The sequence below is a fragment of the Peromyscus leucopus genome, chromosome 23, assembly GCF_004664715.2.
Source record: "Peromyscus leucopus breed LL Stock chromosome 23, UCI_PerLeu_2.1, whole genome shotgun sequence".
NCBI classification, from domain to species: domain Eukaryota; kingdom Metazoa; phylum Chordata; class Mammalia; order Rodentia; family Cricetidae; genus Peromyscus; species Peromyscus leucopus.
The window spans coordinates 6,161,663-6,177,705 of NC_051082.1; the positions used below are offsets into that span (position 1 = coordinate 6,161,663).

The 16,043-nt window shown below is 44.4% G+C and overlaps 1 protein-coding gene across 1 annotated transcript; it reads right to left on the minus strand.

Moving 5' to 3' along the window:
* Positions 1 to 453: 453 nt before the first annotated feature.
* Positions 454 to 2,451, minus strand: LOC114687366 (phospholipase A2, minor isoenzyme-like). Its single transcript, XM_028862026.1, has 3 exons — positions 2,345 to 2,451; positions 1,752 to 1,813; positions 454 to 560 (listed from the first exon to the last, which is right to left on the minus strand). Exons 1-3 carry the CDS (start codon positions 2,449 to 2,451, stop codon positions 454 to 456), a joined length of 276 nt encoding a protein of 91 aa, XP_028717859.1.
* Positions 2,452 to 16,043: the final 13,592 nt, after the last annotated feature.

The window sequence follows — 16,043 nt, forward strand, 5'->3', positions numbered from 1 at the left end:
TTCTTCCTTTGTTGTTTTTAGGAACACAGTTTCTTTGTGTAATAGTCCTGAATGTCCTGGAACTCGATTTTTAGACCAGGTCGTCCTTGAACTCAAGAGATCTGCCTGCCTCTGCCACTGCCTCCTCTGCTTCTGCCTCTGCCTCTGCCTCTGCCTCTGCCTCTGCCTCAACCTCTGCCTCCTCTGCCTCTGCATCCCATTTGCTGGGATGGAGGGATGGCTGTGTTCATCACCCACTCTCAAGGTGCTCCCCTAAAGACAATGTCTTTCCCATTAACCTGAAGTTTTCAGGGCTACAGAATGATGTTTTCTGAGGATCTAGTTATGTTCTGCAGACAGAGACTACAATTACTGCAGCCAAGCTCTTTCAACAGGTGCTTTATTAGAGGACACAGTGTGTAGTGAAGACAACCAGACAGGCAGGGATGGTGTCCAGTAACTGAGGTGACAAATCTAACAGGAATTGCCTTTGTATTGCTTATTGTATGGAGCCTGGAAGAAGCAGATGGCAGCTTCATGGTCACGGTAGCAGATGAAGGCCTCATGGAGCTTGTTTTTGTCTGCAGAGAAACAAGAAAGGAAGTTGAGAGGAGTCCATACCCTGCTCACTACAATTTATAACCAAAAGGAACTGGTGGATCTCCCATTGGTACAGACTCAGGATTGAGAGACAAAGCACACAAAAGGACATTGGGTTGTCCAAATCACTGGAACACACTGATAATAAGAACATTAGTTGTTGTAGCTGGGGAGATGGCACAGTTGGTAATGTGGTTGACATACAATCATGAGGGCCTGACCTAGGATGCCCAGAGACCATGTAAAAGACAAGGTGTGCTTGGGGCATCTGTAACTCTTTTAATAAGTGGGGAGCACGGATCCCAACAACTTGTTGGATGGTCAAGGTATCTAAAGGTGTGTGTCATGTTTAGTGGGAGACCCAGCATCTAAACACATGGTGGACAGTGACTGAAGACGACACGGGATGCAAACTCATTCCTACACATAAAAATAAGCACATACATTTAAACGTAAAACCAGGAAAACCACAAATACCAACTACCACTTCTAAAATTATATGATTTAAGACAATCCACCTGCCTCCACCTCCCCAGTGCTAGGATTACAGTGGTGCACCACCACACTCAATTCATGTGTTCTGGAGGTGAAACCCAGAGCTCTGTGCATCTGAATCCTCACCCGTAAAATGGGAATTATAAATCTTGCCCTGCATAGGTGTTTAGTCCATTGGCTTATATCCAATGATGCCGCTCTCCATTGTTAAGTCAATATGGAATCAGTATAACACAGCAGCTAATAGGAGAAGCTTTGGGCAGGTAAGATGGCTCAAGGAATAAAGGCACTCTGAATCCGAGCTCTATCCCTAGGACTCACATGGTTAAAAGAGAGAACAGACACACTATCCTCAGACCTGCACACCTGGATTGTGGCACAGAAATGTCTCACCCAAACAAATACATACAATCTTAAAAAGTTTTTTAAAAAATAGTCTTTAGAATGAAGTAGATGTGTGTTCGAAGCTGGGTGACCTTGGGCAAGTGGCCCTGCCTTCCTCAATTTTTCATCAGTGACCTCATCTATATTTAAGTGTCTACCTAATAAGGTTGTTGTGAGGTCAAATGAGACCAAGGAAATGATCACTAAATGGTGAGTGTATTTGTTACTTCCCTGTGCCTTCCAAAGACACAGAGGACAAAGTAGAAACCAGAGGTTCCAGAGGTTAGACCTACCACTGTAGGTGAACTCATTCCCAGAGCATGAGTATGAGTAGAAGAATGTGTAGGGGTCGTTTCTGAGTAAGGTGCAATTTTTCCAGTTCTTGACCTTAGCGTGACAGTGGTCATGAGTCTGGCATCACCAAGAGAGAGGAAGAAACAGCTGAGGGAGGACTATGGACGCTCAGGAGTTCAGTTCTCACCTGCAGTCTTTCTGAAACATGTAAAGATGACATAAATATGATGTTCCAGAAGAAATCATCCTGAGGCTTGAAAATCTGTGATTTCTACCAATCATATATTTATGGAAAGCAACTTCTGTGGGGTGTGGTGGTATTCACCATTAATCCGAGTACTTGGTATGCAGAGGCAGATGGATCTCTGAGTTCAAGGCTTGCATGGTCTCAGAAAGAATTATAAAAAACCTAGGGCTACACAGAGAATCCCTGTCTGGAAACAAACAAACAAAAATAATAAAGAAACTAAACAAAACACACAATGTTTGGTGGACATGCATGTGTCCTGCACCAGCCTCATGAGATGTCTGCTTGTGTCCTGTCCCCACCTGAACCCAGACACTCCAGTCTCCCACCTGATGGATCACTCACCTGTCTAACTCATCCACAAGAGTGCCCGAGCACCCCAAGCCACAGTAGGAGCCATGGTTGTTGTAGTCCAACAAGGGATCAATGCCGGTCATCAGGCACTTGATCATATTTCAGAACTGCCACACAGCCCGAGGGCTGATGCTGTGTGCAGTAGTGCCTGCTGCAAGAATGCACAGCGACTCCATCAGTCTCACTTTGCTTTACCTGCCTGCTAGCTTCCTCCTTGACCTCTACCAGATGCTGCATCAGGAGAGCAGTGAATAGATGCATGTGTGTGTGTGTGTGTGTGTGCGTGTGCGTGTGCGTGTGTGTGTGTGTGTGTGTGTGTGTGTGTGTGTGTGTCCATACCAGTTAACAAGCAAGCATTAGTGAGACTCAAAAGTTATGCTACACACTCGAGAAAAGAGGACAGCTTTAGGGAGTTGGTTTTCTCCCTCCACTGTGTAGATCTTGGAGACCAAACTCAGGTCACCTGACTTGCAGAGGAAACTGATCACCTATTTGACACAGGGAGTTGCCCTATAACCCAGGCTAGTCTCTGACTCTGTAGCAACCCTCTGGAATCACCTTGCTGAGTGGTAGGATTATAAATGGACACCACTGGAATAGGCTGGGGTGACTCCCCAGGACTAAATTCTATAGACATTGCCTTTTGCCTTGCTTGCCTGCTCATTTCTCAAGGTCAGGACAGACAGACACCACACTGTGAGCTACCCTGTGGGCCCTGTGTTGAGGAGCTGAGAACACTCTCCAGTCAGCAGCCAGGGAAAAAGTGACCTCTTAGTTCAATAACCCAACAATCCAACCATCTCTTGAGTTTGAAAGCTACACCACCACAACTCAAGCATAGAAGAAACCCTAACCTAAGCCAGCAGTGGGATTCATCACTGTTCTAGCTGAGACATTGTGCCAGAGAGGCAGCCAACACATGCTGATTGTTTTACACTCAAAGAATTAGAAGGAATCTGTTGTATGGCCATGCACAGCTCATAGACAAGGATAATGGTCAGATCATCATTGTAATGTCAGCATTTGACACAACAAACTGTTCATCAGCTGAGGAGTAGGTAAATGACCAGGATTCAATCTGCAGTGGAATATGTGGTCACCATTAAAATGAAGGAGATCCAGGTACAGTAGTAATCACACTGTGCAGTCCCAGGACTCTAGAGGCTGAGGGAGGTAATTATCTGAGTTCAAAGCCAGAATGGTCTATAGAGTGAATTCCATTGGTATTCGGAAAAAAACCCTCTCATGTAAAATGCCAGGGGAAAAAAATTGCAGCCCTAAACCAAAACTTCAGGTGTGAACATTGTGGAACTGTGCATTGAAGACAAGGGAAATAGTGAGTCACCCAGACGGGACAAGGGTCCTACCTGTGAGCAGAGAGACCAGCAGAAGGAGTTTCATCCTGAGTGTGTGGAGGACTCAAGTGACTTCCCTCTTTATGGTTCTGTGTGTAATCCTAACACTTGAGAGGCTGATGCAAGTCTTGGCTAGAATGTTGAGTTGAAGGACATCCTGAGCCAGAATGATATAATCCTATATTTAAAAAAAATAAGAGACAGAGAGATGCCTCTGAGGTCAGGAGAAATTTTTGGGCTTGTGTTGGACCCAGGCTCAGGTCCAGCAGTCACCAGGCAGCGAACAACTGCTTATAACTCCAGTAGGATCAGACCCCTCCTCTGGCCCCAGTAGGTACTGCTCACATTCAGTTCACAGACACACATACAGGTAAAGGGCTTATATAAAGAATATAAAAGTTGATATTATTAAAAGGAGAAGAAAAACACATTGTCAGGGACCTTAGGCCAAGGAAGTGGGTCCAGGACAATATGGCAGAGACAGAAGGGGCTTCATTGCTTGTGTAGCTGACTGTAGAGGACTTTCCTAAGAAGTCATATGAGTTGACTTTAGAGGGTAAAGGTGTCAGCTGTTGTGAACATGGGTGAGCATGAAACCCCAACCCACACAAAACATGAACCCCAAACCAGAACTTCAGAGGTGTGACCAGCAGGGACTGCACATTGAAGACAAGGGAGATGTGGGGGCACTCAGAGGGGACAAGGGTCCTACCTGTGAGCAGAGTGACTAGCAGAAGGAGTTTCATCCCGAGTGAAGGGAGGACTCAGGGACTTCTTTTTATATTCCTGTAGCTGTGCTCTGACAGTGTCCAGTCAGCACACGGGGCCTGTGACTACTGTGTGTGTAGCACAGAATTAGAATATGTGCACCCTCACACACAGTCCCTACCTGCAGAGCTGCTGTAGATGGTGACAGAGCCTGAATCAGTGCTGTCACAGAGTCACAGAGAAAGGGCTAGCTCAACACCCCAGCCAGCTCAAGTCAGTGACTGGCAAAGTGCCAAGTCCCTCTCCTGTGAATGCTTTGATATCATAAGAAGATATAGACATTGTTCCTGGGGATGGGTCTGAGGGATTGTGATAGTGATGTGTGGTCCCCAGAAGGAGTAGCTGGACCCTACAATCCTCCATGATAACTGTATAAACTACATGCTAAGTCTGTCCCAAGAACCTTACTCATCCTATAAGGTAGATCTAGTTACATATTCAATCTTTAATTAATTAACCAATTAATTAATGTGCGTTGTTTGTGTGAAAGAGAGACAGAGACAGAGAGAGCACTTATGTGCACATGTGAAGCTCAGAGAAGAACTCTGTGGAGTCAGGTCTCTCCTTCTTCCTTTAAATGGGTTCCAGGAATAAACTCCGGTCAAGAAACTTGTATTGTAGGCTAGATATTACTAACCTACAAACTTCATTTAAGAACAGGAAATGTAGGCAGGTGGTGGTGGTGGTGGTGGTGGTGGTAGTGGTGGAATGCATGCATTTAATGTCAATACTCAGGAGGCAGAAGCAAACAAATATCTGAGTTTCATGATAGCCTGGTCTACAAAGTGAATTTAAGGACAGCCTGAGATACACAAAGAAACACTGTCTAAAAAACAAAACAAAAAACAAAAAAAATTTCAAAAGACAGACAGCAAATGCCTTCACAACAGATGTGCCCATAGGCCAATATAATGCAGGCAATCCTTCAGCTGAGGCTCTCCCTACCCAGAGTGTGAAGCTGAAAACCAACCATTGCAGGGGCTGGAGAGATGGCTCAGCACAGAAGAGCACTTTCTATTCTTCCTGAGGAACAGGGTTCAGTTCTGAGCAACCACGTGGTGGCTTGAGAACAATGTCTGCAGACCCAATGCCCTCTTGTCTCTGTGTTTGCATACTAGCATCTCTTTTTCCCCACTACTCACCTCTTCCCTGGATACAAACCATGTAGGGTGAGTTGAGTTGGTTTTCTCCATACTGAAGATTCCTCTACGGTTCCAGCAGGACTCTGGACAGCCACTGCCAGCTACTACCAGTCACTGCTGCTGGGCAGGCAGCTGCAGCTGCACCTGTTGCTCACCAGGCCTGACATTGGGAGGGGTGAGACCTGAGTTTGAGTCACGGGTGGGCATGAGGTTGGGGGTGAAAAGCCTGAGGACTGGGCAGCTGTTCACTATAGGAAAAGAGAGGTCCACATAGCCTGTTGCCAATGAGACATCTCAACCCTAAATCCTATTGATCAGGGAATCGGAGATTAACCTGGCTTCACCTAGGGTTGAGGGATAGAGAAATGTAGAGGAGACAAAGTATTCTCTTTTATGTGTTCAAAAAGTTAGGCTGCTGTGTACTTTACTGGGACACTTATCCTCTGACATGTATTTAGACACAGTGGAGATTCAAAGGTCACCAGGAAGTAATCCTGCCTTCAGGTCATTTACTCTTAGTCCAGTTTGGTTTCCTATATCCAACTTCTTATGATGAGAGCACAGCAGAAGAACTTTGAGTCCAGAATTTTTATGGCCAAGATGTTCCTTTAGTGGCCATGTGACACTGCTTATTTTTCGATTCTCTCTTCCCTCCCTCTCTGTATTCTCTTTCCTTCCCTCCACACCTCTCCCCTCCTTCCCCCCTCTCTTTCTCTCTACCCACTATGTATCTCAGGCTGAGTTCTTCTTTTGTTGTTGTTTTTAGAGACAAGGTTTCTTTGTGTTATAATCTTCGCTGACCTGGAATTCAATTTTTAGACCAGGCTGTCCTTGAACTCAAGAGATCTGCCTCTGCCTCTGCCTCTGCCTCTGCCTCTGCCTCTGCCTCTGCCTCTGCCTCTGCCTCCCATGTACTGGGATGAAAGTCGTGGCTAGTTCATCACCCACTCTTCAAGGTGCTTCATTAAAGACAATGTCTTTCCCATTATCCTGAAGATTCCATGGCTAGATGAAATGATGTTCTCTGAGGATCTAGTTATGTTCAGTAGACAAAGAATACACTCACCACAGTGGAGGTCTTTCCATGGGTGCTTATTAGAGGACACAGTGTGTAGTGAAGACAACCAGACAGGCAGGGATGGTGTACAGTAACTGAGGTGACAAATCTAACAGGGATTGCCTTTGTATTGCTTATTGTATGGAGCCTGGAAGAAGCAGATGGCAGCTTCATGGTCACGGTAGCAGATGAAGGCCTCATGGAGCTTGTTTTTGTCTGCAGAGAAACAAGAAAGGAAGTTGAGAGGAGTCCATACCCTGCTCACTACAATTTATAACCAAAAGGAACTGGTGGATCTCCCATTGGTACAGACTCAGGATTGAGAGACAAAGCACACAAAAGGACATTGGGTTGTCCAAATCACTGGAACACACTGATAATAAGAACATTAGTTGTTGTAGCTGGGGAGATGGCACAGTTGGTAATGTGGTTGACATACAATCATGAGGGCCTGACCTAGGATGCCCAGAGACCATGTAAAAATCAAGCTGTGCTTGGGGCATCTGTAACTCTTTTAATAATTGGGGAGCATGGATCCCAACAACTTGTTGGATGGTCAAGGTATCTAAAGGAGTGTGTCACATTTAGTGGGAGACGTAGCATCTAAAGACATGGTTGACAGTGACTGAAGAAGACATAGGATGCAAAATCATTCCTACACATAAAAATAAACACATACATTTAATCCTAAAACCAGGAAAACTACAAATACCAACCACCACTTCTAAAATGATATGCCTCCTCCTCCCCAGTGCTGGGATTACAGGTGTGCACCACAACTCTCAATTCATGTGTTGTGGAGGTGAAACCCAGAACTCTGTGCATATTAACTAGGCAAGTACTCCAGGAACTGATCTATATGCCCAGCCCTCTGAATCCTCACCTGTAAAATGGAAATGATAAATCTTGCCCTGCATAGGTGTTTATTCCAGTATCTGGCTTGTTTAATCAATGTGGAATCAATATAACAGAGCAGCTAACAGGAGAGGCTTTGGTCAGGCAAAATGGCTCAGGAAATAAAGGCACTTGCTGCCAAGTCTGAACAAGAGTTTCATCCCCAAGACTCACATGGTTGAAAGAGAGAACAGACACGTGGTCCTCAGACCTGCACACCTGGATTGTGACACAGAAATGCCTCACCCAGATAAATACATAAAATCTTGAAATGTTTTTTTAAAACAGGCTTTAGAATGAAGTAGATGTGTGTTCCAGAACCAAATGTCATCAGTTCTAAGCTGGGTGACCTTGGGCAAGAGACCCTGCCTTCCTCATCTTCCTCATCAGTTACCTCATCTATATTTTAGTGTCTACCTGATAAGATTGTTGTGAGGTCAAATGAGACCAGGGAAATGAACACTAAATGGTGACGGTCCTTGTTACTTCCCTGTCCCTTCCATAGACACAGAGGACAAAGTAGTAATGAGGGGTCTCAGAGGTTAGACCTACGACTGCAGGTGACCTCATTCCCAGAGCAAGAGCATGAGTAGGAGCTGCTGTAGGGGTCATTTTTGAGGAACTTGCAGTTTTCCAGCTTTTTGACCTTAGTGTAGAGTGGTAATGAGTCTGCAGCACCAGGAGAATGAAAGGAACAGCTGAGGGAGGACTATGGACACACAGGAGGTCAGTTCCCACCTGCAGTCTTTCTCAAACATGTGAGGATGCCTTAAACATGATGTTCCAGAAGAAATCATCCTCAGGCATGAAAATCTGTGATTTCTATTAAGCACATACTTATGGAAAGCAACTTCTTTGGGGTGTGGTGGTGTCTACCATTAATCCGAGTATGTGGTATGCAGAGGCAGATGGATCTCTGAGTTCAAGGCTAGCATGATCTCAGGAAGAATTATAAAAAACCTAGGGGTACACAGAGAAATCCTGTCTGGAAACAAACAAACAAAAATAATACAAAAACTAAACAAAACATACAATGTTTGGTGGACATGCATGTCTCCTGTTCATGCCTCAAGATATATCTGCTTGTGTCCTGTCCCCACCAGAACCCAGACACTCCAGACTCCCACCAGATGGATCACTCATCTGTCTAACTCATCCACCGGAGTGCCTGAGCACCCCAAGCCACAGTAGCAGCCATAGCTGTTGTAGTCCGACAAGAGAAAACGCTGCTCATTGGGCACTTGATCATATTTCAGAACTGTCTAGAATCCCAGGGGCTGATGCTGTGTGCAGTAGCACCTGCTGCAAGAATGCACAGCACACTTCATCAATCACACTTTGAATTACCAGGGGTCTGATGCCTGCCTGCTAGCTTCCTCCTTGACTCCTACCAGCTGCTGCATCAGGAGAGCAGTGAATACACCTGTGTGTGTGTGTGTGTGTGTGTGTGTGTGTGTGTGTGTGTGAGTGAGTGTGTTTGCCCTCATACCAGTTCACAAGCAAGCATTAGTGGGCACTCACAAGTCATGATACACACTTGAGAACAGAGGACAGATTTAGGGAGTTGGTTTTCTCCCTCCATTATGTAGATGTTGGAGACCAAACTCAAGTCACTAGGCTGAACAGGAAGTTATATACCTATATGAGAAAGCATTTCCCTGTAACCCAGACTAGCTTCCGACTCTGGAGCAACCCTATGGCATCAGCTTTTTCCCGAGTGGTAGGATTATAAATGAACACCACTGTACCAGAATGGGCTGACTCCCCAGGACTAAGTTCTTTAGATATTGCCTTTTGCCCTGCTTGCCTGCTCATTTCTCACTGTCAGGACAGACAGACACCACACTGTGAGCAGACCTGGGGTCTCTGTGTTGAGGAGCTGAGAACACTCTCCACTCAGCAGTCAGGGACAAAGGAACTCTTAGTTCAATAACCCAACAACCCAACCATCTGTTAAGTTTGAAAGCTGCCCCACCCCTACTCAAGCCTTGGTGAAACCCTAGCCTTAGCCAGACGTGGGATTCATCACAGTTCTAGCTGATATTTTGAGGCAGAGAAGCAGTCAACACATGCTCATTGTTTTATACTGGAAGAATTAGAAGGAATCTGTTGTATGGCCATGCACAGCTCGTAGACAAGGATAATGGTCAGATCATCATTGTAATGTCAGCATTTGACATAACAAACTGTTCATCAGCTGAGGAGTAGGTAAATGACCAGGATTCAGAATACAGTGGGATACTTGGTCACCATTAAAATGAAGGAGATCCAAGTACAGTAGTACACATACTGTGTAGTCCCAGCACTTTGGAGGCTGAGGCAGGTGATTATCTGAGTTCAAAGCCGGAATGGTCTATAGAGTAAATTCCAGGACAACCATTGGTATTCAAAAAAACCCTCTCATGTAAAATGCCAGGGAAATAAGAATTGCAACCCTAAACCACAACTTCAGGTGTGAACATTGTGGAACTGTGCATTGAAGACAAGGGAAATAGTGGGACACCCAGAGGGGACAAGGGTCCTACCTGTGAGCAGAGTGACCAGCAGAAGGAGTTTCATCCTGAGTGTGTGGAGGACTCAAGTGACTTCTCTCTTTATACTTCTGTGTGTAACCCTAACACTTGGGAGGCTGATGTAAGTCTTGGCTAAAATGTTGAGTTGAAGGATATCCTCAGCCAGAATGATATAATCCTGTGAAAAAAATAAGGGACAGAGAGATGCCTGTGCAGTCAGGAGAACTTTTAGGGCTTGTGTTGGACCCAGGCTCAGGTCCAGCAGCCACGAGGCAGCAAACACCTGCTTATGACTCTAGTAGGATCAGACCCCTCCTCTGGCCTCTGTAGGCACTACTCACACTCAGTTCACAGACACACATGCAGGCAAAGGGCTCATATACAGAATATAAAAGTCAATATTTTTTAAAGGAAAAGAAAAATCACATTGTCAGGGCACCTTAGGCCCAAGGAAATGGTTCCGGGACAATATGGCAGAGACAGAAGGGGCTTCATTGCTTGCATAGGTGACTGTAGTTGACGTTCCTAAGGAGTCATCTGAGTCAACCTAGAGGGTAAAAGTGCCAGCTGTTGTGAACAAGTGGTGAGCATGAAACCCCAACCAACAGACTATTAGACCCCAACAGGAACCCCAAACCAGAACTTCAGGTGTGACCAGCAGGGCCTGCACATTGAAGACTTGGGAGATTGGGGGCACTCATAGGGGACAAGGTTTAATCTGTGAGCAGAGTGACCAGGAGAAGGAGTTTCATCCTGAGTGAGGGGAGGACTCAGTGAACTCTCTTTAGAGTCCTGTAGCTGTGCTCTGACAGTGTCCAGTCAGCACACAGGGCCTGTGACTGTGTGGGCAGCACAGAAGTAGAATATGTGCACCCTCACACACAGTCCCGACCTGCAGAGCTGCTGTAGATAGTGACAGAGCCCGAATCAATGCTGTCACAGAGACAAAGAGAAAGGGCAAGATCAACACCCCAACCAGCTCAAGTCAGTGACTGGCAAAGTGCCAAGTTCCTCCCCCATGAATGCTTTGACATCATAAAAAGATATAGACATTATTCCTGGGATTGGTTCTGAGAGATTCTGATAGTGATGTGTGGTCCCCAGGAGTAACTGGACTCTACAATCCTCCATGATGACTGTATAAACTACATGCTAAGTCTGTCCCAAGCACATGACACATCCTATAAGGTGGATCTAGTTACATAGTCAATCTTTAATTAATTAACCAACTAAATAATGTGTGTTTTTTGTGTGAAAGAGAGACAGAGACAGAGAGAGCTGTAGCTTGAGTTCTCCTGCCTTGCCCACAGTCAGGACAAATCTTTGTACCTGCCAGTCCCACAGCTGCTCAGACCCAACCAAGTAAACACAGTTATTTATATTGCTTACAAATTGTATGGCCATGTCAGGCTTCTTGATAACTGTTCTTATAGCTTAAATTAATCCATTGTCATAAATCTATACCTTGCCAAATGGCTCATGGCTTACCGGCAACTTCACATGCTGCTTCTCCTGGCAGAGGCTGGCAGTGCCTCCTTCTGCCTTCCTCTTCTTTCTTTTCTCCTCTCTGTTAGTCCTGCCTATAGTTCCTGCCTAGCCACTGGCCAATCAGTGTTTTATTTATTGAACAATCAGAGAAACACATTTGCCATACAGAACATCCCACAGCACTGCCCCCCCACGTTTTTTTTCAAAAAGGAAGGTTTTAACCTTAACAAAGTAAAATTTCATATAATTTGGGAAATTGGGCATAGCTTCTCTTACTACTTCCTGCTGGAGCGGGGCGCCGTAGCTTATGAAGACACAAAGAAAATTTTAGATTATGGAATAGTCCATGAGGCTGTATTGTCTGAGCCAGTTGCCTTCAAAACATTCTGGATGTTGGATAATCTGGGCCATGGAGTCCTCGGAGTCCTTTCAGGGGGTCTTGGCTGGTCAAACCTGATGTATCTTAATCTGGAACAAATCCATAGCCTCTGTTTTTCTGTGGGAACAAAAGCAGAGTCTCCTTTCCAAAGAAACACATCCTTACATCCAAATTTTGAAGTCAAGGTATCTTTAAAATATACATATTGGTTTAACTCAACATCTTTAACAATCAAATGTTTTTCTGCAGTTAAAAATACCAAAGACGAAGATGGCGGAGACAAGCAGACGCAGGTAGGCCTGTGGCAGTGGCCCGCGGAGATAGACGGGCCCGGTGGCAGTGGCTGACAGGGACATTTAGGCCCAGCGGCAGCTGGCGGAGACATTCAGGCCTAGCGGCGGCCCACAGAGCTATACAGGCCCTGGGGCAGAAATAAGCAGACTGAGGTGGACAGGACCGGCAGCGGCGGCCGACAGAGACATTCAGGCCTGGCAGGGGCTCACAGAGGTGGACAGGCCACGTGGAAGAGACAGGCGGACGCAGGTCGGCGACCTGCGGAGGTAGAAGGACCGGGTGGCAGCGGCCGACAGGGACATATAGGCCCAGCGGCAACCGGCAGAGACATACAGGCCCCGTGGCGGTTCACAGAGGTGGATGGGCCCGGCAGCAGTGACAAGCAGAAGTAGGTAGGCCCGCAGCAGCAGCCAGCAGAGACATACAGGCCCATTGGCCACCCGCAGAGGTAGACAGACCCAGCGGCAGCTGACAGGGACATACAGGCCCGGCCGTGGAGACAAGTGGACGCAGGTGGGCCTGTGGCGGTGGGCCACAAGGGTGGACAGGCCCGGGGACGGAGAGGGGTGGACACAGCTTGGAACAGGGACGCCCCTAGCCCCAACACCTGGGGAAGAGGCTATCTCCGTTGGTCGGAACCAGGGCGAGTCTGGACACTCCGTCTGGGGACAACCCAGGGCCCAACTGCTGATCCTGTGAAACCCAACAACTTGGAGGTGTTGGTGAGACTACCCTGCTCAGCTGAAACACATCTGGGAGAGGATTCAGATGCCTACAGTTTGAAGTCTGAAGAAACAAGATCAGCTGAGGAGTTGACAAATGAACAAAATGTGACCTGGGAACACAGAAGAAGGCGCTACCCAGTCACCAAACCAGATCACGAGAATCATAAGTATATAATTCACCAACTGAAATCAGCTGTCCCTGAAGAAACAGCCCAATAGCACCAATTTAACCAAGAACCCCTACTAAACCAAGACTAAAAATTAGAACAAGAGAGGCACTCTCAGACACAGACACCACTTGCACCGCACAGAGGAAAAGATGAGTAGACGGCACTGCAAAAATACAGGCAACAACATAAAGACCTATATGGCAACATCAGAACCTAGTGATTCTACACCTGCAAGACCTAAACATACCATGACAGAAGAAACAGAAGAGATCAACCCTAAAAATGACTTTAAGAAGATGATAGAGGCCCTTAAAGAAGAAATAAAACATTCCCTCAATGAGGAAATGAAAACTTTCCTTAAAGAGGAAATGAAAAACTCTCTTAAAGAGGAAATAAAAACTTTCCTTAAAGAGGAAATGAAAAACTCTCTTAAAGAGGAAATAAAAACTTCCCTTAAGGAGGATATGAAAAACTCCATTAGAGAGGAAATTAAAAACTCCCTTAAAGAAATGGAAGAAAAAACGAACAAAAAATGGGAAGAAATCAAATCAAGCCAAGAAAAAGCAATTAAACAGATGAAAGAAACATTCCAAGATCTGAAAAATGAATTTGAGACAATAAAGAAAACACATGCTGAGGGACTGCTGGAAATAGAAATCCTGACAAAACGAACAGGAACTACAGAAACAAGCATAACCAACCGATTGCAAGAGATGGAACAGAGAATCTCTGACACTTGAAGACATGATAGAGAAAATAGATTCGTCAGTCAAAGAAAACACTAAAGACAAAAAAGTCATAACACAAAACGTCCAGGAAATTTGGGACACCGTGAAAAGACCAAACCTAAGAATAATAGGGATAGAAGAAGGAGAAGAATACCAACTCAAAGGCACAGAAAATATATTCAACAAAATTATAGAAGAAAACTTTCCTAACCTAAAGAAAGAAATACATATGAAGATACAAGAAGCTTACAGAACACCGAATAGGCTGGATCCAAAAAGAAAGTCCCCTCGCCACATAATAATCAAAACACTAAACACACAGAACAAAGAAAAAATATTAAGAGCCACAAAGGAAAAAGACCAAGTAACATATAAAGGTAAACCCATCAGAATAACACCAGACTACTCAATAGAGACTATGAAAGCTAGAAGATCATGGACAAATCTCATGCAGACACTAAGAGACCACGGATGCCAACCCAGACTATTATACCCAGCAAAACTCTTAATCACCATAAGCGGAGTAAACAAAATATTCCAGGATAAAACCAGATTTAATCAATACCTGTCTACAAACCCAGCCCTACAGAAAGCACTAGAAGGGAAAATTCAACACAAAGAAGTTAAACACATCCATGAAAAATCAAGCAATAGATAATCCCACACCAACATACACCACAGAAGAAACAAGCTGGTGTAGCTATCCTAATATCTAGAGAAAAAGGATATTTCAAAAGAGAAGAAGTCTTGTGGCAATGCCTCAGTGGTCCAGGTAACTACCAGAACTCGGAAAAGTCGGTTGAATTTGGGATTGACTGGGAGGCCAAAGATTTAAAAAGCAGAAGATTTTCTCAAGACACAAGTTGTGTGATAATAGTGTGTTGTGTGTGTGTGAATGAGAATTTGTAAATGTTAAATTCTAGGCTTCGACAATCATTGTCAGTGCAGATTAAGCTGCAAGTATTTATGCTTTAAAACTTAAATTATAAAGCTAGTTACGTCTTTCTAAAAACTAGTTTTAATGTTTATGAGCATATTTTACCTACATTACCTTTTCAGGATGTTGAGAAAGATGCATCACAAGCAAAGGCTGGAGGCTGGGGGCTAGATGGTTTTGAGGAAGAGGTCTTGGTGGACTCTTTCATAAAGCAAAGGGAAGCAATGCCTTCTGGGAAATGAGCTAAGTTTTAATCTAGTCTTTAGGATTAGAAGTCAAAAACAAAAATATTAAGGAAAGGAAAACCTAATTGATCTTTGAAGTATTGTTATGTGGAATTGAGTGGGACTTTTGAGGCCTTTCTTCCAGAAAACAAGGACTTGGTTGTCAGGCCTGTATTAGGCCTAAACCTTGGTGCCATGTAGTTGTACTTAAATCATTTCAATGGAAAGTGTCTTAGTGATTGGAACTTCTAGTGCAGTTTGGAGTTCTTCCATTTGAAAAATGTGATATTTGCATGGGATTGTTTGAATCTTGTTTTCTAGTCCCTCCCCATCACCACCCTCATAGTCTGAAGGTAGATTTTTCTCTTGATAAAGGAACAAAAAAGGTGAACATCTTGTTTGTAAATAGGTATCTAGTAACTAGTGGTAAACTTGAAATGGTAGAATTCTTTAAAGCCTAATTCTAGATAGCCTTAAGAAAATATATCTTAATTACTTTTGAACCTGTATTCACCTTGTTTTTTTCAAATATCTTAAGTTATATTTTCTTTTTCAGAGCTGCTTCTTATTTGGGGTTATTTTTTTTTAATTGAGGTGTAATTCATAAAAGGGTATATTGTTTTGATGAGACTTTTTACAACTGTGGCTGGATGTCTTTCTTTAGTCTTCTAAGAAGGGCCATTTTACTTTTTTAGAGTTACTTTTTAAAGTCATGAGGTCAACAACTTGGACTACTATGCATGTAAGTGCTAATGCAAATTAAAGCCCAAGTTGACCTCCAGCAGCAGTTCATTCTATGTTGACAGTGAGAGAACACTTTGCCTGTTAGGATACTGAAATGCTGAAGAAACCCCTCCCCCTATTTTGTTTTTTTGCAAAAATCAAGGTATATTCTAGGGTTTCCTGGTTGACCTCAACAGATAAACTGAGATGATAGTCTTAGTTCAGAAATGATCTGAATGTAGATTTACAGTCTACGTGTACAGCTGGCTAAGTGAGATCGCTTTCACAGTTCT